Source organism: Thrips palmi, unplaced genomic scaffold (assembly GCF_012932325.1).
Source record: "Thrips palmi isolate BJ-2018 unplaced genomic scaffold, TpBJ-2018v1 HiC_scaffold_17, whole genome shotgun sequence".
Taxonomy (NCBI): domain Eukaryota; kingdom Metazoa; phylum Arthropoda; class Insecta; order Thysanoptera; family Thripidae; genus Thrips; species Thrips palmi.
Window position 1 is genome coordinate 1,346,598 of NW_023144626.1, and position 22,032 is coordinate 1,368,629.

At 54.9% G+C, this 22,032-nt stretch overlaps 2 protein-coding genes across 2 annotated transcripts in view; one reads left to right on the plus strand and one right to left on the minus strand.

Moving 5' to 3' along the window:
* LOC117643520 (popeye domain-containing protein 3-like) overlaps positions 1–4,832 on the minus strand; it is a 112,364-nt gene extending 107,532 nt beyond the window's left edge. The window contains exon 1 of the mRNA XM_034382448.1: positions 4,536–4,832. The gene's annotated coding sequence lies outside the window, so the exon portion shown is untranslated. The remainder of the gene's footprint in view (positions 1–4,535) is intronic.
* The window catches only part of LOC117643523 (protein jagged-1b), a 75,940-nt gene extending 53,995 nt beyond the window's left edge, over positions 1–21,945 (plus strand). The window contains exons 4-18 of the mRNA XM_034382450.1: positions 824–1,078; positions 1,787–1,847; positions 5,107–5,240; positions 8,273–8,581; positions 13,982–14,095; positions 14,211–14,417; positions 14,729–14,989; positions 18,216–18,335; positions 18,424–18,537; positions 18,709–18,936; positions 19,035–19,385; positions 19,480–20,081; positions 20,169–20,325; positions 20,412–20,773; positions 20,855–21,945. Coding sequence (XP_034238341.1) covers positions 824–1,078; positions 1,787–1,847; positions 5,107–5,240; positions 8,273–8,581; positions 13,982–14,095; positions 14,211–14,417; positions 14,729–14,989; positions 18,216–18,335; positions 18,424–18,537; positions 18,709–18,936; positions 19,035–19,385; positions 19,480–20,081; positions 20,169–20,325; positions 20,412–20,773; positions 20,855–21,232 — 3,653 coding nt within the window. The 3' untranslated portion in view covers positions 21,233–21,945. The remainder of the gene's footprint in view (positions 1–823; positions 1,079–1,786; positions 1,848–5,106; positions 5,241–8,272; positions 8,582–13,981; positions 14,096–14,210; positions 14,418–14,728; positions 14,990–18,215; positions 18,336–18,423; positions 18,538–18,708; positions 18,937–19,034; positions 19,386–19,479; positions 20,082–20,168; positions 20,326–20,411; positions 20,774–20,854) is intronic.
* Positions 21,946–22,032: the final 87 nt, after the last annotated feature.

Genomic DNA, 22,032 nt, shown 5'->3' on the forward strand with positions numbered 1-22,032 from the left:
ATGCCTCTGTTACGGAATGCGATTATCAGTCTTAGTTTGGGAGCAGTATTGTCTCAAAGTTGGCCAAAACGCTCAGAAATGTCTTAAAAAAATCTTGTTTTGGGTCGATTTTAAGCAGCCACTGCGTCTGATCAGAGGCGGGCATTTTGCTCCCTCAACGGGCAATTGTTCTTTGGACCTTCCTTTAGCATGCCTCTGTTACGGAATGCGATTATCAGTCTTAGTTTGGGAGCAGTATTGTCTCAAAGTTGACCAAAACAGGCACAACGATTTTTCAAAGACATTTCTGAGCGTTTCGGCCAACTTTGAGACAATACTGCTCCCAAACTAAGACTGATAATCACACTCCGTAACAAGGCATGCTAAAAGAGGGTCCAAAGACCAAATTGCCGTTGAAGGAGGACGAAATACCGCCTCGGGTCAGACGCAGTGGCTGCTTAAAATAGGCCCAAAACACGATTTTTCAAAGACATTTCTGACCGTTTTGGTAAACTTTGAGACAATACTGCTCCCAAACTAAGACTGATAATCACACTCCGTAACAAAGGCATGCTAAAGGAAGGTTCAAAGACCAATTGCCGGTTGAGGGAGCAAAATGCCCGCCTCGGATCAGACGCAGTGGCTGCTTAAAATCGGCCCAAAACACGACCCCAGCTACCTCGCCGCGACCCCTTAAAATTTTTTCCTAAGGTTGAGAACCACTGCTCTAAAGCATATGACGTCACAGTCGTTGAATACCAGTGGCGAAAACTCTGTTTGGAGTCAGCCTCGCTATGCAATGCATGGTGATTCTTGTTCCTGAATGTCTCTCTCTGTCCGCCAGGCCTGGAGCAGGTGATCGAGGAGGCCTCCTACTCGGGCATCATTCTGCCGTCGCCCGAGTGGCACCCGCTCACGTTCCGCGGGCCCGTGGCGTGGCTGCGGTACCGCGTGCGGGTGCAGTGCGACATGCACTACTTCAACGCCACCTGCACCAAGTTCTGCCGGCCGCGCGACGACAAGTTCGGCCACTACACCTGCGACCCGAACGGCGACAAAGTGTGCATCGCGGGCTGGATGGGCGCCAACTGCGAGATCGGTGAGTACACTGTACACCGCGACGTGTTGTTGCAATAACAGGCATTTATGCAAAACGGAACGGAACGCGCACAAAAAGAGTGGTGACGCGACTCCGCGGCCAGGTCGTCTGCTCCGCGGATGACTGACTCACCGCCTCGGCGGCTCAATCAATTACTCCCGCGCCGCGCACTCTATTTCGAGCGTAATTAATCGTTAGCGGAATTAGAACCAACTTATGGTTTTTATTTGGACAGCAGGTGTTAACGTAATTCAAATTGTTAAATTTGTTTTTCCGCCAGAGCACTGCTTTTCGTTCATTCTTTTCGGACGCGTTCGGTGCGCAGTCGCACGGCCCCTGCTCTGGCGGGACTCGCGCGCGTCGCCGTATAAACTAACATTTTATTGCGCGAATCGGTCCAAACGTCAATGGCCTTCGTTGCATTCCGCGGTTCCGCGGGGCAGCGGCGCGGCGGCCTGTCGCCAGCGATCGCTACCCTCGGATCAGATCGGCCCGACTAGCAGCGCGCACTTGTTGCACAAGAAAAAAAAATTGCCAGTTCATTAGAAGCTGCATTATTAATCAAAGTGTCCGTCGCCTGGAATTTCTCCATCCCGAGAAGTCAGTCCCTTGTTCGGCTCGCTTAATCCACCGAAGGCTGTATTTTTTTTTTTTTTAGTGTGGCGGTTCTATTTTACGTTTGTATTGATTTCCCGACCTGTGTTGCAGCTGTGTGCAAGGCGGGCTGCCATCCCAGCCACGGCAAGTGCGACGTGCCCGGGGACTGCGAGTGAGTATTTCTACCAGATTTTCGTGTTTTTTCGCCGAGGGAAGAAAACTTTGCGTACCAAACCGGTGCTCGACCCCCGGATGCAGAGGCCCGTTGGCGGCGTTTCCGGGCGCGGGGGGTGGTTGGGTTCGGGTCGTCGTGGTTCCGGCGTTCCGGCGTCCCGGCCTCGGCTCGCGTCGGACCACCCGCGGCCTCGTCGCGCAGCACTTCCTCGGGGGGCGCGGCTAATTCCTGTTTCCGTGGCTGGCTGGCGGACCGCCGGCGGGCCTGGCGGGCCAGCGCCCAAAAGAAGACAAGGCGGGTACACGCGTCGAGTTCTAGGTCTCCGAATTCAGGGAAGATTTAGTAAAAATTGTCTTTTTTGGGGGCACTTTTTGGCCTCCACCGCCTTCAGCTGGAGGCCCCCCCCCCTCCCCGTCCCCCCTTGATCCGCGCCTGCCGGTCGAGTCCGCGCCGCGGCGGCGACGCTTTGGTGTCCTTTGGAGCACTGTTAAAAAAAAGTCTGAAAATTCAGACCAAATTGGTAAGAAGTTATTACAGACTTGAGGCTGAAAGTTCAGACCATTTAGATGGTCTGAAAATTCAGAACTCGAGAGTCTTACATTTAAGAGTTTGGTGGTCTGAAAATTCAGTCCTTGTAGAAAGTGAACTTTAAGGTTCGTGACATATTCAATTACATAGAAAGAATCTCGTGTGTGTGAACCTCCAGAGGACAACATTGAGTAAAAATTGTGATTGAGGGAGAAGGTCCTCTGTCCTTTTCCCTGACTTTCGAGAGGCCGGCCTGTGGCACCCAAGGAAAGGCGACACGGAGCCACCCGCGAGAGGTAATTTGAATGTGGATTGTTCAACTTCCACCATATTAGGAGATAAATCTTGCGGCAGAGAATGGTTCTCATATGGCCGATTAAGTCCTATCAATTTGGAACTTTTCAACCATATATTTTCACATTAGAAGCCTTTTAACAGAGTAGTGTGTCCACAACATGCGCGCCATCTAGCGGACAAACGAATCTTGGGTGGTCTGAATTTAGATTACATCTAAATTTTCAGACTGCGCTGGTCTGAATTCAGGTTCTGAGACGATCAGGTCGCAATTTCATACCGGAAGGCAAATTTTCAGACACAGTCTGAAACAAGTCTGAAAAATAGATTCGACCACCAGTCTGACAAAAGTGGCTGAATTTTCAGATTTTTTTTAAAGTGAGGGAAGCGAGGCCGTTGCTTTCGGAGTTTCGGGGGGAAACAGGATGAAATGTGTTGTGATACACCGCGCGTCGGGGCCCTGGCCCTCGCCGTGGCCCTCGCCCCCCTCGGGACTCCCCGGGACCGTTGAGGCCAAGCCGCCTGTCGAAAACGGCGCCCAGCGGGGGGCGTGGCGGCGTGGCGGCGTGGCGGCGGCCGCGGAGGCCGTGGCGGCGAAGGCAGAGAGGCGCGAGCTTCAAAAATTGTAAATAAATGGGCGGCGGGGCCCGGGCCATGAAAACGGCTCTAATTGTAAAAGTGAGCGCTTTGCATAGAGATAGTCACCCGGCCGGCGAGCCTGCGTGAGGGAGAGGTGCGTGTCGTCGTCTTCCACGGTGAGGCACTTCCGCTGCCCGGCACGAGAAATGGGAAGAAAAATTTCGATGTAAATTGTTGTGGTCCGACCGCCTGGGTCGGCCGCCTCGGCCCGTCCGGGAGCCGGCCACCCGAGACTACACTACTAATTACCGCCGTACATATTTCCCTGCAGAGCCGATCCCTCTCTCTCTCTCCCTCGCACTCGCACTGCTCGTGCGAGGCGCGAGAGAGACAGAGCGACGAAAGCGCCGCCGTTCGGAATCACCCTGCAGGCCGCGCGCGCTCCCACCGCGGCAGGCGGGCTGTGACATCTCCGTCTCCCTCTAGCCGCTCGCCAAAAGCCGCGTCGCGTCGCGTCCGAAACTAGTCGTTACGACGCCGTAAAGTAATAAGACGCTACCGCGGCGCTTAACGCACTCATCCTGCTCCGCACTTTTAACGACGCGAATAAAAGCGTGTGCTTCCAGTGCCCCGTCCTGCGGGCAGGGCGGCACCGCCACGTCGCGCCATGCCACGCCACTGCTAGGGCCGCACTAAATTTCAAGATATCATCTGCTTTTATTCGTTTCCGCTTTCGGCCCGGCGGGGGTGCGGCTAGGGCAGCCACCGGGCAGTACCCAAAGGAAGCTTGAGGTCACATCAAAGTGCGCTCAGCTCACAAAAAAATTTCAATTCAAGAATTTAGGCGTCTATTTGGCAAACGGTTGCAAAACGACATCTTGAGTTGGGGTTTTAGTCAAGTTTAGGACTTGCGCCACAACAAATCCATAGATCAGACTTCTCCGCCTCTCTGGAGAGACCAGACAAAAAGTCTCGACACATTTAAACGATACTTTCATGTCCTGCCACATTGAGTTCAGATACAAATGTTTCGCTTCACAATGGCAAGGCTTTCCTGCTGTCTTGAAAAAATATGACCCAAAAATTACAGCCTAGGCAATGTGTCGATTCATGGGAAAATAGATAAATTTAATAATGAAAATTTCTGATTACCGGTGATTGTTGTCTGACCCACTGAGCTCTCTCAAAAGTAACAGCACTTGTTCCGCTCTCAAACAAAGGAACGCCTCATTCACAAAGCAGAGTCGCTCACATTCAGAATCCTTGAAGTCAGATTGCACTTACCCTAATCACAGCGGCACTGCAGCTCTGAAGAAATTTGAAGACAGGTTGGGGCGGTTGAGTAGTCCTATAGAGATTGTCTTCAAACCATTGTGTGCTGTACAACTTGGTCCACCAGAGCACTAGATGTTGAGAGTTAGTGAACTTTCACACGCAGTTTTACAGCAGCTTGAATGATGAAAAACAAACTTCGCGCACTCACGAATCTGTTCGCTCGAAACTGGAGAAAACCTTCGAAATATTGACACAGAACCAGCACAAAAGGGCGGCAACCGGTGACCGTTTACATGTTACGCGCACGACGTGTGACTGCGAATAGCTACCGAATCTGCCCATAACCACATCCCCAAACAAAAACATAGCCGCTATGAAAAATAGCTGTGGACGTGGACGGTGATATGAAAAATAGCTGTGGACGTGGACGGTGATATGAAAAATAGCTGTGGATGTGGACGGTGATTGCTATTCATCTTCCGAGCCGCCGTAAAAAGCTGTAAAACTGCGTGCGGAATGGTGAAACTCTGTGAAACTGTCTCGCAGTGCGTGGTGATGCGAACTTGGTGTCTGCTTCCAGGTGCCGGCCCGGCTGGCAGGGCGAGTTCTGCGACCAGTGCACGCCGTACCCGGGCTGCAAGCACGGCTACTGCAACGGCCACCCGTGGGAGTGCATCTGCGACACCAACTGGGGCGGAATCCTCTGCGACCAAGGTGAGTGCAGTGTGCTGTACAAGGACGTCGCCGGAAGAATAATATTGGTTCGATTCGAGTGGCCATGTGGGCTAGCAGCACTGTGCGACTCGGTCGCTCTGTCTCTCTCGCACTCTCACGGTGTGCCGAGGGGGTGCGAGAGAGACGGTCAGCAGTGTCGCACGCGGCGCCGCGCCGCCCCCGCGGCACGCGTCCCAGAGCACACAGACAAGGCACCCCGCGAACCGGTTCCCTCCTTCCCCCACTTGTCGCGCTGTGCTCGCCGCGCCAGGTGTCACTCCCTCTCGCTCCGTCTCTCTCGCTCTCGCTCCCTCCACCCCGAGTCCCGACTCCCCCTCCTAGGGATGTAAAGGCCGGTAATATTACCGGTAAAGAACGGTATAATACGGTAAAATACGGTATTTTACGGAGACCCCGGTAAAATTGGTATTTTTCGGGAATTTTGAAATATTGACTTATTTGCCCTTCTTTTGCTTCCACACGATATTAGGGCGCAGGGACTGAAAACAGCGCCTCTTGGGAACTCTTGGTTTTTATCTGCCCCTCGCGCTGCCCCATGTACGGGAAGACATCATCCGGGCACTTAAAACAAAGCAAAAAGTCAATATTCTCTTCTTTTGCAAAACTTGTGGAAACTAAATTTAACACCGAGCCAAAACCCGAAACTTCTTTGTTGCCAAATAATATAAAGTAAAATAACTTTAAACAGAAAAAAAGGAAGAAGTGGGTAGATACTTGTTAGTTATTCGAGCTGAAAAAAAGCAATAAACTTGACATGATTTGGGCCCATGGGGTCGCGGATGCCTTTCAGGAAAAGAGTTTTCATGAAATTTAGCCAAATTACATGGACAACGATAAAAAGGTAACATTTTTGCACTTCAGTATATTTGGGCTGTTAATTTACGGTCAATAGAACCAGCAGAATCAAAAATTTTTTTACAAAAAAGGGGAAAATCCTCAGACATTAGGGGAGGGGTCAGTAAGTCGATAATATTCATATCTTTAACCCCACAGTTTTGGTCCTTGTCTTTCAAATGCTTCATTGTTCTTAAGTCATGTTGGCTTGGAAGTAGTATGAAACGATTTTACCGATACACCCTCACCCAAACGTACCTTTTTTCCCCCTATTTTCACAAGAGGTACCAGAATTACCCCTTAAAGTCAAGAAAAATCAATTTTACCCAATTTTACCGTATAATACGGTAAAATACCGTATTTTACCGTATTTTAGGTAACTTTGAATCTTACCGGTATTTTTGCATCCCTACCCCCTCCATCATCTGTGGTTTGCTCCACGAGGGGTGACTGCTGCTTTGTGGGGAGGGGAAGCGACCGCGAGAGCTTTCTTCTCGCTGTCTCTCTCGCACTCACAGTGCAACCCCCCTGTAAGCGCGAGAGAGACAGAGCGACGAAGGCACTGCCCGACATCCAGCGAGGCGCTACTTGTTGAGGAGAAAGACACCCTCGTTTTTAGCCGCGCTGGCCACCGAATTAAAAAGCAACACACATGTCGCTCCCCTTTTGCCGGTCCAGCGAGCAGCGGTTTGTCACTGTCGCTCTCTCTCTCTCTCTCTCTCTCTCTCTCTCTCTCTCTCTCTCTCTCTCTCTCTCTCTCTCTCTCTCTCTCTCTCTCTCTCTCTCTCTCTCTGTCTCTCTCCCTCCCTCTCTCTCTCTCCCTCTCACTCACTCACATACACACACTTCCCCGGCGTCCCTCTCGCGTCGTCGAAAATAAATAAGCCAATCCCTTTTCGGAAATATAATGGCTTTGAAATTTAAACCCGTTTTGGCTCCGGTTGGGCGCGCGGCGTCGTCGGCGTCGGGAGGGCGGCGCGCAGATGGCGCGGCCTTCAATCACACTTTGCCACTCAGTCCGTCGGACACTTGTTCGGCATTCGTCGAGAGAGGGCGGTTTCTCAATCGCCACGCGTCATTTCCTTGTTGTCATTTTCTAACTGTTATTATTTTCTTATTCTTGTCAATTTCTTACTCTTGTCAATGTCTTATTCTTGTCAATTTCTTTATTCTTGTCAATTCCTTATTCTTGTCATTTTTCTGCGTGCAAAATCCGCAATTCTCCTCCCCCTCCCCCGTCTGTCTACACCCAGGGTACAGTATGCATGTGCCTTCGTCGCCATCGCCAACCGCCAAGAAAAAACGAATCGGAAATGCTGAACTGTGTCTGCGCCGCCAGGTCAAGGGGTCCCCTTCCGATTTACATCACCGGAGATGAGAGCCCAGAGTTGTTTTTTTTTCGGCCCCTTCACGCTGTCGCGATGTGGTGCGACCAGCGGAAACCAAAGCGTTTTTCTGAAATTTCTGCTTTTGCTGAGAGAACTGTCAAGGAGTTACCTTGCATTCAAAGAAATTTGGCCACATTTTGAGTGGAAAAATCGTCCGACGTTCCTGCATCTCATGGTCACAGTCGGTCACAGTTTCAAAATTAATTAAGTGACAGTAAACAGACGAACGGCCTCATTTTGACGATTGTGTATTGTTCAAGAGGGCAGAAAATTACGATGAGAAAGTCCCCACGCTGGTCTCGTCTCGTTCACTCGATCGAATGAATGGGGAATGAATCAATGAATGGATGCATGCAACAACGGCGAGTCATTTGTTGTTTTTTGCGAGTGTGTGCATACACTATGTCGTGTGCGTCCCCTTAGTGGCATTATTGTAATGAAGAGCGAGGGGAGGGGGAAGGGGGAACAACATTGTCCTGATGCCGGCCCACTTTGCTCACTTTATTGTGTGTGTGTTTTTTTTTACGGATCTGGCGGGCGTGTGACTCTATCGACACCCTCGCCACAAAAAAGCATTATTTAGCGACATTTTCTTTGACTTCCTATGAGGAATAATTTGCAATGGAAGTAAAACTGCATCGTGGCAGCACCCTTTTTGAGCGAGTTTCTTGTGGGGAGACCTTACCTCATTTCCATAGCGAACCATTGTTTCCTCCGTGCAAAAATCTTCCCGTGCAACCATTTGTATAGTTATGTTTTGCGAGTTGAAAGGAAACTGTTTGTTGGCAGACTTGAACTACTGCGGGCGCCACGAGCCCTGCCAGAATGGCGGTACGTGCGAGAACCCGGCGCCGGACCAGTATCTGTGCACGTGCGGCGAGGGCTTCTCGGGGCCCAACTGCGAGATCGTGGACAACCCCTGCGCCACGCAGCCCTGCGCGCACGGCGGCACCTGCACGCCGCACCCCTACACGGACCCGGCTTCGATCCCCGGCGGCGCCGCGGCCACCGTGTCGCCGCTCGCCCTCCGCGACGACCCCAGTGGCTACTTCACCTGCAGCTGCGCGCCGGGCTGGGCCGGGGACACCTGTAGCATCAGTGAGTATCGACGCTGCGCGAGATCTTTGCTGTTAAAATGTTTGCTGTCACTCAATGACAATTTCAAGGCTAAATTTTCTTTCAAGAAAGTCAAAGCAAGTCAAAGTCATTGATAGTGTTGTCACGCCAATCCAATAAGTGCCAGGAGCTTTGACAAAATTTGTTGATGAAATTTGTCATCATTTGAAAGTCATAAAAATGTCAACCACTGGTAGTACGTTACAAAGTGGCAAGAAAATTTTCGCGGTGTAGGAGCGCGCCCGCAGCTCCGGACGCGTCTTGAGTGTCTCTGCGCTGTGCCTGCCAATAGCACTAGCACTAGCGATCGGTTCGCTGCCTCCAAGTCCGACCTCGGCCTTCATAAAGAAGCGTTTTGAGAGCGAGAGGCCGCCAATCTGCGCTTTGCGTTTTGGCGGTTTGCCTAAGACGGCCCTGGGCTTCGCCAGGCTTCGCCTTGGGCTTCGCGGCCGGACACTCTGTGGCGCTCTGTCTCTCTCGCACTCGTGGGGCGGCCCGGAGCGCTGCTCGGCCTGCAGTCGTCCAGATGGCTCTACTTAACTGGACCGACTTGGTCAGTCACGTGGAATCCGATGCGATTGGTGGCGTTGGGCCGTGGGACGCCTGGCCGGCTGGCTGGCTCGCTGGCTCTGGCTCTGCGATGCTGATGCTCGCTAAGCTGGCCAAAGCATGATGGGACGGGGTAGGACCACTCGACCACTCCAAGAAAGAGAGGAGTAGTGTCGTCGTCACTTCTCGTTCGCAGAAACGACGCACAGTGGGCCAGAAGACCGGAGGAGGAGGCGGCCAAGACTCTAGACGCGTTTTGAGCTCCACAGTCGCTAAACGGGACTCGAACCGAACGTGTGACCCCACCAATGGATTCCTCGTTCGGAGAGCAATCCATTGGTGGGGTCACACGTACAGTTCGAATCCCATTTAGCGACTCTGGAGCTCAAAACGCGTCTAGAGGGTTGGCCGCCCTCACCGGTCTTCTGGCCCACTGTGCGCCAGCCTCCGTCGTCATTTTGTTGCATTTCCGCGTCGGAATTTGGCAAACAAGCTGTAGGCAGGATCGGAAAAAAATCGTCAAAAGAATGTCTGTTTTGTCAAACTGGAGCTGAAAATGCTGGTGGTGATTTCAGGACTGCGACGCCACGCCGTGGCGAGCGCCCTCTACCGGCATCGGCCAGGTAACACGAGACGCGTGTTTTGTGTGTGCGTGTGTGTGCGTTTGAGTAGCTTGTCGTCTCCCTAGTTTGTGTCTTGTGTGTGCAGTTTTGTTTGTTTCTTTCGTGGTAGTTGCGTTTTGTGTTTTCGTGTTGTTTCTGCACGTTTAACGGACTTTTGTTTCTGGATTGAGGTATGACTTTGCTTGCGGGTTTGACTTTTTTTTATTGTTTGTGGCACTGAGTCAGGAACGAAGCGAATGTCTCTTTATTAATGGAGCGAGAAGAGGAAGACCACACCCCTCCGGGCTGCAGTTTTATCAAGTCGTTCTTTATTTTCCAGGATTTTTTTTTTTTTTGGGGGGGGGGGTAGACGCATTTTCACCTAGCAGCAGGTAGGTCCGTCGGTTCTGGTACACTAGAGATTCAGGTAATCTTGCGCACGTCCGCTTTGTTCGCAGTGTGGAAGCGGGGCGGGGCGGGGCCCTTCAGCCCGGCAGCAGCCTAATCGCAGGCCTGTGGTTCCGATCGAATTAATTGTGCTGGCGATGTTTGAGAGGCGATCCTCCTTCGGCCGGCCGGCCCGCCCCAGCGGCCTGCAAGGCTCATTCCGAAGCGCTCTGTCTCTCTCGCCACACGCATCGCTCCGTGGGGGCGCGAGAGAGACAGCGCGACGAAGCCGTTCGGAAGCAGCGCTTGGTGGGCCGTGCGGCGCGGCCGGGCACGGCGTCGTAAGTCGAGAGCCCCAATCGCAGCACACATTTCGTGTCACCACATGGCCAGTGCGCGCAGGCTGCGCGTGTGTGCGTGCGTGCGAGTCCGCGCGCGTGACTGCGGCCGTGCGGCGCTGCTCGTCTCGCGTGCGTTGGTCCAGCCGAGGAGGGCCGTGGAGGGGGTCGCGCTGTCAGTGCTCCTCAAGGAGGCCCTTGGCCTTGCCTGCCTTGCTGCTGCCTTGCTGCCTCGCCGTTCGATGCGTCGGGACCTTCGGGACCGCCCACTTCAATCCATTCTGTACCCACCCATACCGGGTTGCCCCGCCCCGCCCCGCCCCGCCCCGCCCCGCGCTGCTCCCGTGCTGCCCTCTATCTGGGAATTAACGAGTCGGGTCGAGGCTGGCCGGCTCGCTCGTCCACTTTAATCTCCCCGAGATCCACCAGGTCCACCCTATCCAGCTCATTAATTGTGCTTTGTCCTCCTTGGCGCGCCCAGGCCAGGCGCTCGGCTCGGCTCGGTACGCCCGTTCGGCTGTCTTCGGCGGCCAATCGCGCGCCGCGAAGCACCAGTCTCACTCTGTGAGACTGTGAGAGAGAGAGAGAGAGAGAGAGAGAGAGAGAGAGAGAGAGAGAGAGAGAGAGAGAGAGCACTCTCTAGCGGCGCCTTGGCACGGCCACCGTGTATGGCTAATTCTGAGCGGCCACTGCTGATCAAGGAGGTGAGAAGGCGCGTCGGGGAAGCCGCGAACTGCGGAGCGCTCCGGCGCGGCTTTGGCCGTTTTCCAAAACAGCCGTGCCGCGCTTTGCCGCGCTGTGCCGCGGTGCCGGTGCCCCGGCGGCCGCGCCCCGCCGACCCTGCCAGGCCAGGCCGGGCCCCTTGGGGCCGGGGCCCTGCGAGCGGCGGCCCGGCGGCCCTGATGCACCTTGTGCTCCTCTTGCTCTTCTCTTAGCTCGACCGGGACAGCCGCCTGTAATGAACACTATAATTCTCTAGTTGCCCGGCGAGTTGAACGGAGCGAACGCTGCGGCGGTAGTCGGCGGCCCGTCCAGGCCGTCCAGGTGAGATCCGGCAGGTATACTTACCGCGGCCGCCACGCCACTGCGCGCCACGCCACTGCGCGCCACGCCACTGCGAGCCACGCCACTGCGCGCCACGCCACTGCGCGCCACGCCACTGCGAGCCACGCCACTAGGAGCACGGAGCAGAATGGTATGGAGGATCAGCTATGCACGAAAACCGAACTACCTTTCGCGGCGGCAGTTGGTGCTTGCTCCGGCCGCCACCGCGCGGCGCTCGCGTCGTTATGGCTCTGCCCCGGCCGCTGGGCGCCTCTGCCGGCCACTGTGAGGCATGGACCGGGGACGGTTTTTCGGCTGTAAGTCCTAAACCGTTCAAATTAAATGGGTAGAGTAAGCGAGGCGATTGTAGGTCTCAGTCTAAGCTACAATCGGCTCGCTTAGTATACCCCTCTAACTGCAGCGGCCTAGGAGCTAGGACTGAAAAACCATCTCCCGCCGGCGCCGGCAGCCCCAGGCCCCAGCCCCTGTCTATGCTTTTCTCCAGAGATAAAGAAAAACATTATACAATCCATTAATTTCTAATTAAATTGCATGATTGTGGTTGAATATTGTTCAGCTAAAATATGTTTACGTAATGGTGTCATTACAATTGCTGGAATGCACATTGTTTTAGAAATCGAGTAGTCATGATATTTGACGGAATTTACTTTATGATGCCTGGTTAAAAGCTTAAGGGGAGGTTCTGGTGAAAATCTTGCCATTTTCCAAATGGATCCTACAGTCATAATTTGTACGGAATATAAAATTTTTCATTGGGGAGACTAAAATTTGACTTTTGAAGGCACATGCCAGGCTGTAAACCCCCGTCGAAGAGTCTTTTTGAGCCTATTTTGGCTGTATCTTAATAAATCTCCTTGCGCATACTATTTTGTCGTAAAAGGTTGACCTTGACATTTTTCACTTCTTCGACTCATTTTCAAAAGATTCCGGCATGCATAGCTCAAAACTTCCATTATATTATTAATTATTAGCTTTTTAAGCTGAAAAGTCCCTAAAATTTGTCTATTTTGTACATTTTTGATCAATTTTAGTGAAATGCTTGGTTAGAAAGCTTGCGAATAAAAATGCAATTGACATTTTGAGATGGGCATGCCGGCATTTTTAAAAAATGAATCGAAGAAGTGAAAAATGTCTAAGCCAACCTTTTACGACAAAATAGTATGCGCAAGAAGATTTTTTAAGTTATAGCCTAAATGGGAGAAAAAAGGGTCTGCGACTGGATTCAGGGCATAGAATGTGCCTCCCCAATGAAAAATTTTAATAAATACTTGATAAGACATCAAATTTTTAACAAATTTTCACAGTGGGAACTATTTAGGAGAAAATAGCATTTTCACCAGAACCTCCCCCTTTAAGTCAAAATGAAGACTTTTGAAACAAATGAGTACAGTTGTCGTGACTTAAAACTGAAATCATTAAAGATGTAGTCAGAAGGTGACTTTACGTTTGCTTTTCAAGTATTGCCTGATGGCACATGAAGCGTCAATAATTCTTTATTTTTTAATTTTTCAAAAAATCTGAGTATAATGCTACTTTATGCTTTCAAGCACAGTTATTAAATTGAAGCCAATTTTATTAGGTTCCCACAGTTTCCTCGCTTGCCAAACCTTTTGAGCCAGGCATTACAAATTAAGTTACGTCAATTACTATAGGTTCTTGATTTCTAAATCGAAAAGGCTATGCAGCCACTGTTATGGTCTTATGTCCTGATAACAATTAAACTATGCAATACCGAGACGCAATTATGCAGTTTTATTGAAAGCAACTGGATTGTTTTATATTTTTTGTGATTGTAGTATGGACCATGGGGCCTGGGGCTGCCGGCGGGAGATGGTTTTTTAGTCCTAGCTCCTAGGCCGCTGCAGTTAGAGGGGTATACTAAGCGAGCCGATTGTAGCTTAGACTGAGACCTACAATCGCCTCGCTTACTCTACCCATTTAATTTGAACGGTTTAGGACTTACAGCCGAAAAACCGTCCCCGGTCCATGCCTCACAGTGGCCGGCAGAGGCGCCCAGCGGCCGGGGCAGAGCCATAACGACGCGAGCGCCGCGCGGTGGCGGCCGGAGCAAGCACCAAGTGCCGCCGCGAAAGGTAGTTCGCCGGCCCTATGCCGCTGGGCCTGATCCGTTGCTCCATACCATTCTGCTCCGTGCTAGGAGGGCCGGCCGGCCGGCGAGCAGGAATGTCGTGCAGCGTCTTCCCCCCGCCACGCCGCGGCTCACATCACGAACTGGACTTGCCGAATCGGACACGGGAAAAAAAGCCCGCAAGTGGCGAATGCGTCGTTCGTCCAAACACCGCGAGGCCCACCCGGCACACCGCACTCTGTCTCTCTCGCACGCCTGCGGTCCTCACGGGACGCCCCGTGAGTGCGAGAGGGACCGGCGCGTCCTTTTGGGATGTGTGCAGTTCTCCAGAGCGGTGCGGCGTTTGTTGCAGACGAGGACGACTGCGCGTCGTCGCCGTGCGCCAACGGGGGCACCTGCGTCGACCTGGTGGCGGGCTTCCGCTGTGACTGCCCGCCCGCCTGGGAGGGCCCCACCTGTCAGTACGGTAAGTCTAGTCTAGTGAGTCGAGGGACCTGAACAGTGCCAGTGTGGTGTGTTTTGCAACGTGTGGCATGCGTGTGTGTTGACCAACTTGTGCATGGCTGTGTGTATGTATGTAGACGCGGACGAGTGCCTGCTCAACCCCTGCGTCAACGGCGTGGCCTGCACCAACCTGGAGGGCTCCTACCAGTGCCAGTGCCAGCAGGGCTGGGAGGGCGCCAACTGCGACCAGAACATCGACGACTGCCTGGGCCAGTGCCTGCACGGGGCCACTTGCATCGACCTCGTCAACGACTACCACTGCGCCTGCGAGCCCGGCTACACAGGTCAGCGTCCGCCGACGCCAGCACACGGCAACGTGGGCCTGACTACCGGTGGGGGCGGCCCAAAGACGCGTTTTGAGTTCCACAGTCGCTAAACAGGACTCGAACCGAACGTGTGACCCCACCAATGGATTCCTCGTTCGGAGAGCAATCCATTGGTGGGTCACACGGTCGGTTCGAGTCCTGTTTAGCGACTCTGGAACTCTAAACGCGCCGAGAGTTTAGGCCGCCCTCACTGGCCCACTGTGCACCGCCAAATGCATCTGCCACTTTAAAATCGAAAATCCGGAGTGTCAACGTGAACGGCCTTGCAGGTCGCGACTGCGCCACCAACGTGGACGACTGCGAGTCCTCGCCCTGCCTGCGCGGCGGCGAGTGCGACGACCTGGTCAACGGGTTCCGCTGCATCTGCCCCGTGGGGCTGGCCGGCACGCTGTGCGAGCTGGAGCACGACCACTGCGAGCCCAACCCCTGCAGGAACGGCGGTACCTGCTCGTCCGCGCACTGGGGCTACCACTGCCACTGCGCCGAGCTCTGGCAGGGCAAGAACTGCGACCTGCCCCGGCACCCCCACGGTACGCCGCGCCGCTGCGCCGGGCTTGCTGGTGGTGGTCTTGGTGGTGGAGGCGTTTGCTCCTTGGTGTCGGTTGGTGGGGGTCAAGAAAGGCATGCTGTCCGTTCAATGGCAGGTTGAACTAATTTTCGACCGACCGCCAGTCATTGCGAATGACCAGCATGGGGTATGGTCCGGGTGATGGTTCTCATGGTGAGAGTGGTGCTCATGGTGATGCTGGTGGTGATTCATCCCAATGCGTGGTCGGTCCTGCGCCCAGGGCGGAAGTGGAGGGGGGGGGGATCCCAGTGCCGACTGGTGAAACCCGCTCTCCGCGCCAAAGCAATGGAGATGTTGCGCGCTGCAGTGCTGCAGTGTGCTGCAGTGTTCACCGATAGTCGCGGCGGCGTGTCGCTGGGAACGGGTTCCGGCTCGATACCGCCTTATTCAATAAACTTGTAATCGATTATGCTAAATAGTCGCAGGGCAAGGAATGCCGCCTAGCGCCGCCTCGCCGTCCCGCCGTCTCGCCGGCCGCGCCCTTGACGGAAAATTAAGGACTCGTGTTGCAGCCGCGGACTGAGCAGACTCGCTCTGTCTCCGTCGCACTCGTGGGGCGTTGCAGGGCGTTGCAGGACGCTCCGCAGGGGTGCGAGAGAGACAGAGCGAACCGCTCAGTCGGACACGTCCGGAGCGAAGCGGGCAAACAGGCCGGCCGTCGCCCCGGCCGTCGCCTTGGACGCGTTTTGTTCATTAATTTGAGAGCAGCGCTGCAACTAAGTTCGACGCGGCGACGCCAAGGCCTTCCCTTTACGGCGCGTTAAAGTCGCCAAACAAGAAGAAGCGCGAACGGGTTCGTCGCTCCGTCTCTCTCGCGCCCTGACGGCAAGCCTGACCGCCGCGTTTCGGAAGCAGCCTGCGGGGTCGGCCGTTGGGGCCGTTGCCGGGCAGGAAAGCTCAATCAACATGACTGCCCCGGTAAATTCGCCCTGTCGGCCACCTCGTGGCTACAGTGTGGCTACAGTGTGGCTACAGGGTGGCCGCGAGCACGGCGACCAAGGCGAGCTGGTGCCTTGAGGGCGGGAAGCGGCGCTCAGTTTGTAGTCGGTCCCGGACGCGGAGGCTGTTTGAACATCTATCAACCACCAGACCCAATTCCCCTTGTTTTCCTATAAATTAAGGTGGTGCACATGGGAAGGGTAGTGCCGGCACTCAGTCTCGTTTTTATTCGTGTACTTTTTTGTATTCTGAACTTATTACGAGTGCATCGCCTTGCCGGTGTGCTCGGCAGACGGGGACTCAGCTGGGGGCCTTGAGGGGGCCCAGGGTCCAGTGGGGCGGGGAGGTGGGGGGCCGGTGCGCGGTGCCCCCCCGCGGACCAGCAAATGGAACCATTGGAGCCCCAAACCTACGCCGCCTGCCCTCCGGGCCTCCAGACCCGGCCGAGCTCGCGGCTAGGAAACAACACTGCACGGGTTTTGAAGGAAATTCAGTTTGAAAGTCCGGAAGTTTATCGTCGAACCTGGACGGTGCACAACCTCGACCCTGGTCCCTCCAGAAAATCGTCCCGTCGCTACTCCCCGCGTCGTGCGGACATGTTCCGCGCGCGGGGTATCGGCAGACTCATTTCTTTCTCCGCACAGTCACGGACCGGGCGGCGTGGCGCGGCGTTGCACGCGTTCGCCCGCTTTTATGAAGACTCGGCACGCCACTGCGGTAAATCACCTTCCTGGAAGGGCCGCAGCAAAACTGCTTTAATTAGAGATTGTCTTCAGACTAGCCCGCCAATTTCATTTCTTCCGTTTTCTCTTTTGTTTTTCTCACGCCTGCTCGATTAATGTCGTTGATTTTGTCTTGTTTGGTTGAAGTTTTGGGTTTTTTTTTGCGCGAGTAGCCTGTGAATGAATAGTGTGCTTGAGTGTGCTTGCACCGATTGCGTGAGACGCTGTTCTTCGCTGGCATCGCCCTCGCTCTGCTTGACGCGGGCCTTCGCCGTGGCGAGTAGGCCGCATCAAATCGAAATTTTTTTTTGCGAATTGACCTTTTTCTGAAAGATTGTGTTCAGAAACGACCCTCCACCAAATTTGAGCGCGTTCCGACAACGGGAACCCGAGGCGCACAGGGCCTAAAGATTTGGGGCCGCGGGTTGCCTACCTCTAGCTGCTTCTTCTCGGCGCCGCGGCTCTCTGCTGGTGTACTCAAGGAAAGCAGCACAGCGTTGGGGCTGTCCTTTGGGGTCAGTACAACGCATTCAATACGTTTGAGCACCGTCGGATGCGACTCCGCGAGTACACCGCGAAAAAACCACGAAATCGGTTTTCTCTACTTTCTACGCATATGAAGCGTTCGCGGCGGGCCAAATCGCTGGTGGAGCAGCACAACCATATCGGCCAAGGACGCACAAAGTTTGAGCAGAATGCGCCACCTGCATCACTGTCAAAATGAGGGGAATAGTGTTGCGCCGGGAAGGTAGGCCACAGGTTAAGTCACCGATATTTGCGAATCGACCTATTCCCGCATATTTCTAGGAGATCATGCTTAGAAACGACCCTCCTCCGAATTTGAGCGCATTCCGATAACAGCAAAACGGGTTTCACTGAGAGAAAATATGATTGTGCCGCGGGTGGCCTACCTCCAGACCGAGCGCAACACTATTCCCCTCATTTTGACAGTGATGCAGGTGGCGCATTCTGCTCAAACTTTGTGCGTCCTTGGCCGATATGGTTGTGCTGCTCCACCAGCGATTTGGCCCGCCGCGAACGCTTCATATGCGTAGAAAGTAGAGTAAACCGATTTCGCGGTTTTTTCGCGGTGTACTCGCGGAGTCGCATCCGACGGTGCTCAAAACGTATTGAATGCGTTGTACTGACCCCAAAGGACAGCCCCAACGCTGTGCTGCGTTCCTTGAGTACACCAGCAGAGAGCCGCGGCGCCGAGAAGAAGCAGCTAGAGGTAGGCAACCCGCGGCCCGCAAATCTTTAGGCCCTGTGCGCCTCGGGTTCCCGTTGTCGGAACGCGCTCAAATTTGGTGGAGGGTCGTTTCTGAACACGATCTTTCAGAAAAAGGTCAATTCGCAAAAATCGGTGATTTTTGATGCGGCCTAGTGGCGAGCCGCGAGCCCTGCGAAGGCGAAGGGACTCTCGAGCGCGGGGTATCTGCGCGAGCGGCGAGCGTCTCTCGGGCGCGGAGTCTCTACAGGCCCGCGAGGCGTGACTGCCTGACTGACGGGTGTGGCTTGGTGTTGCAGCCGACACCTGCGGCGGCGGCGGCGCGGTCTGCGGCGAGCACGGCCGCTGCGTCGCTACTCCGGGCGGCGGCTACAAGTGCGCGTGCGAGCCCGGCTACACTGGAAGGCACTGCCACGAGAGTGAGTACCCATTCGTCGCACCCCGACGGGACGCCGACGCCCCATGAGGACAGGTTCTAATCGCGGCGTGGTTCCTCTTCTCCCCCAGACATCAACGACTGCAAGCTGAACCCCTGCCAGAACGGCGGCACCTGCGTGGACCGGGTGAACGCCTTCCAGTGCATCTGCAAGGAGGGCTGGGAGGGTGACACGTGCGCCATCAGTAAGTAGAGTTGCAACTTCTCGGTGCAGCAAGTCAAGGCGGTCAGCGCGCCTGCGAAGCTCGGGGTAGGCAGCCCGCCGCACTGCGACGCGTTGGCGCGTTGGGCTGCCTACCCCGAGGTTGACAGGCGTTTTGGCTCACTGTGCGAACTGACCGATCTCTGCTCTCCAGACCGCAACGACTGCGAGCCCAACCCCTGCCGCAACAACGGGTCGTGCTCGGACCGCGTGGCGGACTTCTCGTGCGCGTGCCGCGACGGCTGGAAGGGCAAGACGTGCTCGCTGCGCGACTCGCACTGCGACCGCGGCACCTGCCGCAACGGAGGCTCCTGCCGCGACCTGGGCCACACCTTCGTCTGCAAGTGCCCGCCCAACTGGGAGGGCACCATCTGCCACATCCGTGAGTGTCCGCGCCGCGTGGTCTAGCCCGTAATGGTAATGGTAGGGGGCCGCGCCTGTGCGACGGGCGAACGCTAACCACCCTTTCCCCCTGTGCAGCCAAGAACCGCGCCTGCGAGTCCAGCCCCTGCGTCAACGGCGGCACGTGCATCAACTCCGGCTCGGGCGAGGGCTTCTCCTGCATGTGCCGCGAGGGCTACGAGGGCGAGCGCTGCCAGCGCGACGTGGACGACTGCAGCCCGCCGCCCTGCCTCAACGGCGGCCGCTGCGTGGACGGCGTCAACTGGTTCCGCTGCGAGTGCGCGCGCGGCTTCACCGGCCCCGACTGCCGCATCAACATCAACGAGTGCGCGTCCAACCCCTGCGCGTACGGCGCCACCTGCGAGGACGGCTTCGGCCAGTTCCGCTGCCTCTGCCCGCCCGGCCGCAAGGGGCTGCGCTGCGAGCTGGGTGAGTTTTGCGTCTCCGAGTCCCAGGGTTCGCTGCAACCAGTGCGGACAAAGTTGGCCCGGATGGTACATGTTGTTCGCTTCCCGGTTCGCAGTGGAGGAGCTGGCGTTCGTGAGCGGCGTGTGCCTGTGGAAGGGCCAGTACCTGGCGCACAACTCGTCCTGGTCGGACGGCTGCAACGTGTGCGACTGCCGGGACTCCAAGGTGCGCTGCACGCGCGTGTGGTGCGGCCTGGACAACTGCCTGGCGCCGCCGCCGCACCTGCAGCAGCACCTGCAGCACGCGCCGCCCACCGTGCCGTGCAGCCTGAACGAGGTGTGCGTGCCCGCGCCGCGCGAGGCGTGCCTCACCGGGGGCTGCATGCCGTGGGGCGACTGCCGCCCCATCGAGGCGGGCAAACGCGTGGGGCCGCCGCGGCTGCCCGCGCCGCCGGACTGCTGGCCCAACCAGGCCAAGCTGGGCGCCGGCTGCTCCAGGCTCACCCTGCTGCTGGACCACGCGCGGCTCGGCGCCGCCACCGCCACCACGGCCAGCACGGCCAGCACGGCGCCCGCCAGCGTGGAGGGGCTGTGCCGTGAGCTGCGCCGCCAGCTGGCCCACACCTACGCCGCCGAGGACAGCCCGCACCGCCAGGACGCCCTGGTGCTGCTGTGCGAACTGCGCGCCGGCTGCAACGACACCATCGAAGTCACCATCGTGAGTAGTCAGAACGCACTGGGCGCTGTCTCTCTCACTCTCGGAGTGCTCCGTGGAGGGCCTTGGTTCAACGTTGCTTGCTTGCAGTCGACGCCCGACACGACGCACGACGACAGCCGCACCATCGCGGAGGGTGTCCGGGTCCTCGGCGAGCTGATCGGCCGGAAGCAGACCAACCTGTCGGCGCTGGTGGCCGTCGTGGAGGTCAAGTTCGAGACCGCGCTCGTCGCGGAGGAGCGCTCCAGTGAGTCCACTTACCAAGCTGCTCATCAATACTCGCGCGTGCTACGGCAGTTTCCGAAAGGAAAGCTCATGTCCCGCTTGTTGCAGGTGCCGTGTACAAGATTCTGCTGTTCTGCACCATTGCGGTCATCCTGAGCGCGCTGCTGGTGTGGGGGACCTTGCAGTACTGCCGACAGAAGAGGAACCTCAACTCGTCGTCGCTGGGCTCGCTGGGGGCGCTGGGTAGCCTGTCCGGCAGCGACCCCTGCCACTCGCGCAACCACCACGAGGACGAGAAGTCCAACAACCTGCAGAACGAGGAGAACTTGCGGCGCTACGCCAACCCGCTGAAGGAGGAGGCCTTGGCCGCCTTGGCCATCGGGGGCAGTCTCGCCAACCTGCGAGTCTCGTCCTGTCAAGCCAGCAACGGCAACCTCAAGATGAGCGCGGCCAGCGTTAGTGACTTACAGGTAACATTTGGATCCTGTGTTCTGAATTTCGATATCGTCAGTGAAAAAGTCGCTAATCGGCCCCATTCTTTTTGTTTTCAGAATTCCCGGATAAGTGTAGTGCGACCTTTGTCGGCCTCCATCAGTAGTCTGTGTGGGGCGGATACCACCAGTGCAGAAATGCTGGAGATGTTAACAGAGAAAGAACACAAAAGACAGTTACAGCCCTCTAGCAGTGGGAGGGCCTCCCCGCCCAGCAAGTTACAAGTGTGTCATCTAGCCTATAAGTCGCAATCGCCGGACTTGCGAAACAACACAACAGCTGCAGCTCTGATGCACAAAGACTTTAATAAGCAAGCGATGAGCCTGAGCAGTCCATCAACACAAATACAACCAACTCCCCCAGCGCCACTAAAAAGAACATTTGATCCCTCTCTGCACACCGACAGAGGGGGTGAAGTTTTAACGGTGGTAGTGTGAACAGTGTGTAGAAAATAGTTCTCTATTTTAATGTGCTGCCTCATCTGCAGCATGCATGTGCAATTTGTATTTAGTAAATTATTGCCATACTGTACGCAAGTATAATGAGAGTGCCAATTACTTTATTATGCTAGGAGTATGTTGTGCATATTTTCATCTATGGTGCTCTGACTGATGTGGCCAGCCACAGTGAAAGTAACGCAAGCAAATTAATTCTTCATTGTGATAGTTGTGTAAGTTGGTCGTCTTGGACTTGGGTTTCCTGCCTGAGCATTTCTTTGATCTCGTGCGACACAGACTGGCCCACAGTGGCAGGGCTAAGTACGCCTTGTTGGCATAAATGTGATTCTCTGTACCAATAAATTGTGTGATATTACCTTTACAAGTAAATTGATATACATACTAAATTAAAAATATATATGTACATACATATATAAATGTAAATAAAAAACTTTATTGAATCCTGTAGAAAATTGTAAATTGTACAAACATGTGTGTATTTATTTAAGTGCCAATGCTATGTGACATGTATTTGAATGGGAATGATTGTGAAACTAGCTACTCGCTTCAGACTTCTAAGGTTGTCCTTCAAATGATTTTTATTGAAAAAATGTAAATATGTAAGAAATTTTGTAATTTTGTAGACTTGAGCATTTGCTGGTCAATCGACATTTTGTTTTATTTGTAAATAATATGTGATTTTGCAGTTTAAACCAGTGTTTATCTTGAAGTTCCTCATCCCACATCTACTGTCACCGGCGGCCCCCCACACTCGGCAAAATGCCAGAGCCTCGAGCTAT